This window comes from Acyrthosiphon pisum, chromosome A1 (genome assembly GCF_005508785.2).
Source record: "Acyrthosiphon pisum isolate AL4f chromosome A1, pea_aphid_22Mar2018_4r6ur, whole genome shotgun sequence".
Lineage (NCBI taxonomy): Eukaryota > Metazoa > Arthropoda > Insecta > Hemiptera > Aphididae > Acyrthosiphon > Acyrthosiphon pisum.
Window position 1 is genome coordinate 103,336,365 of NC_042494.1, and position 1,270 is coordinate 103,337,634.

The 1,270-nt window shown below is 27.6% G+C and overlaps 2 protein-coding genes across 2 annotated transcripts in view; both read right to left on the bottom strand.

Annotated features, from left to right (window-relative positions):
- The window catches only part of LOC115033809, a 3,742-nt gene extending 2,488 nt beyond the window's left edge, over positions 1 to 1,254 (bottom strand). The window contains exon 1 of the mRNA XM_029487928.1: positions 1,084 to 1,254. The gene's annotated coding sequence lies outside the window, so the exon portion shown is untranslated. The remainder of the gene's footprint in view (positions 1 to 1,083) is intronic.
- LOC103310277 lies at positions 219 to 1,013 on the bottom strand. Its single transcript, XM_008187990.1, has one exon. It carries the CDS (start codon positions 1,011 to 1,013, stop codon positions 219 to 221), a length of 795 nt encoding a protein of 264 aa, XP_008186212.1.
- Positions 1,255 to 1,270: the final 16 nt, after the last annotated feature.

Genomic DNA, 1,270 nt, shown 5'->3' on the forward strand with positions numbered 1-1,270 from the left:
AAACCTATAATATTAGAAATATTTGGTGCGATTTCACTTGAAATAATTTTTTACTTTATTTTGTATATTTTTAAAACAATGAGAACCTTAACACATATTATACAAGAATATAACCATCGTTATTCATCATAAAAAAATAATAAAATAACCAATATCATTTATTAATAATTTATTTATAGTTATAATATAGGTCAGAGGATAATACAATTTAATAGGAACTAAAGTTCAAGACAACGTATGGCAGGAGTTAAGATTTTAAATTCTTCGATGATTTCTTCATAATCTAAATTTGTAGCCATTTCTTGTTCTAAAAATATCATTAATAAACACTCAAGACGTTCTTGTAACATTTGATTCCTCAATTTATTCTTGACTAAACTTAATTTTGAAAACGCTCTTTCACAGCTACAACTAGTAACCGGAATTGTGACAAAAAGTGATAGAGTTTTAAAAATGTTTGGGAAACTTTTAGATAAGTCATTTTTTTTTAACTTGTCTAGCCAATTATGAATTACCATAGTAGAAGACCCCTGGTTAAAATCTGGTAGTGATTTCAAAATATTATACTCTCCTTCAATATCTAAGGCACTCAAATCAAATGTAGTTGAGAGTGTTGTTATATCTGATTTACTCAGTTCAAAATTTATAAGATGACCAAATGCAGTGATAAGAGTCAATGTTTCCTGACTGAAACGTTCTTGAATTCCATTTAACAAATCATCCAAAACTACAAAATAAACAAAGTGTTTCATTTCACTCTTTTTGTCAGTGCTGATGTACTGTGTATTGCTGTCGTTAATTTTTTTTGATATTTTTCGTTTTTTAACACTTGGAATTTCTATATTGTGTTCATTACAGACTTCTAAAACTTTTTTATACAAACTTGTGAAATAATTGTCATCAGATCTAAACTTGGTTAATGAATTTTTTAGACCATTTATTAATTGTACGGCAGTAAGAAGATCCAAATTTGGCGATTGTAAACTTGCACTTACAATACGTATTTGAACCATTATAGGTTTTATTGTTTTAAGATTGTTAATGAAAAAATAAAATGGAAACTCTTCATTTGATGAACAAGACCCTTTGCTTTAACTCTTACATTATCTATATCACACGTGCGATCTCAACACAACTTACCAACAATATTATGTTCTATGAATTTACCACGGTCCGCAATTATAGAAACTGAACTACAACCGTGGTTACTATAAATGCAGATGTAAATACGATAATTGATAAGAAAAAATTTCGAATAGCATTTACTTAT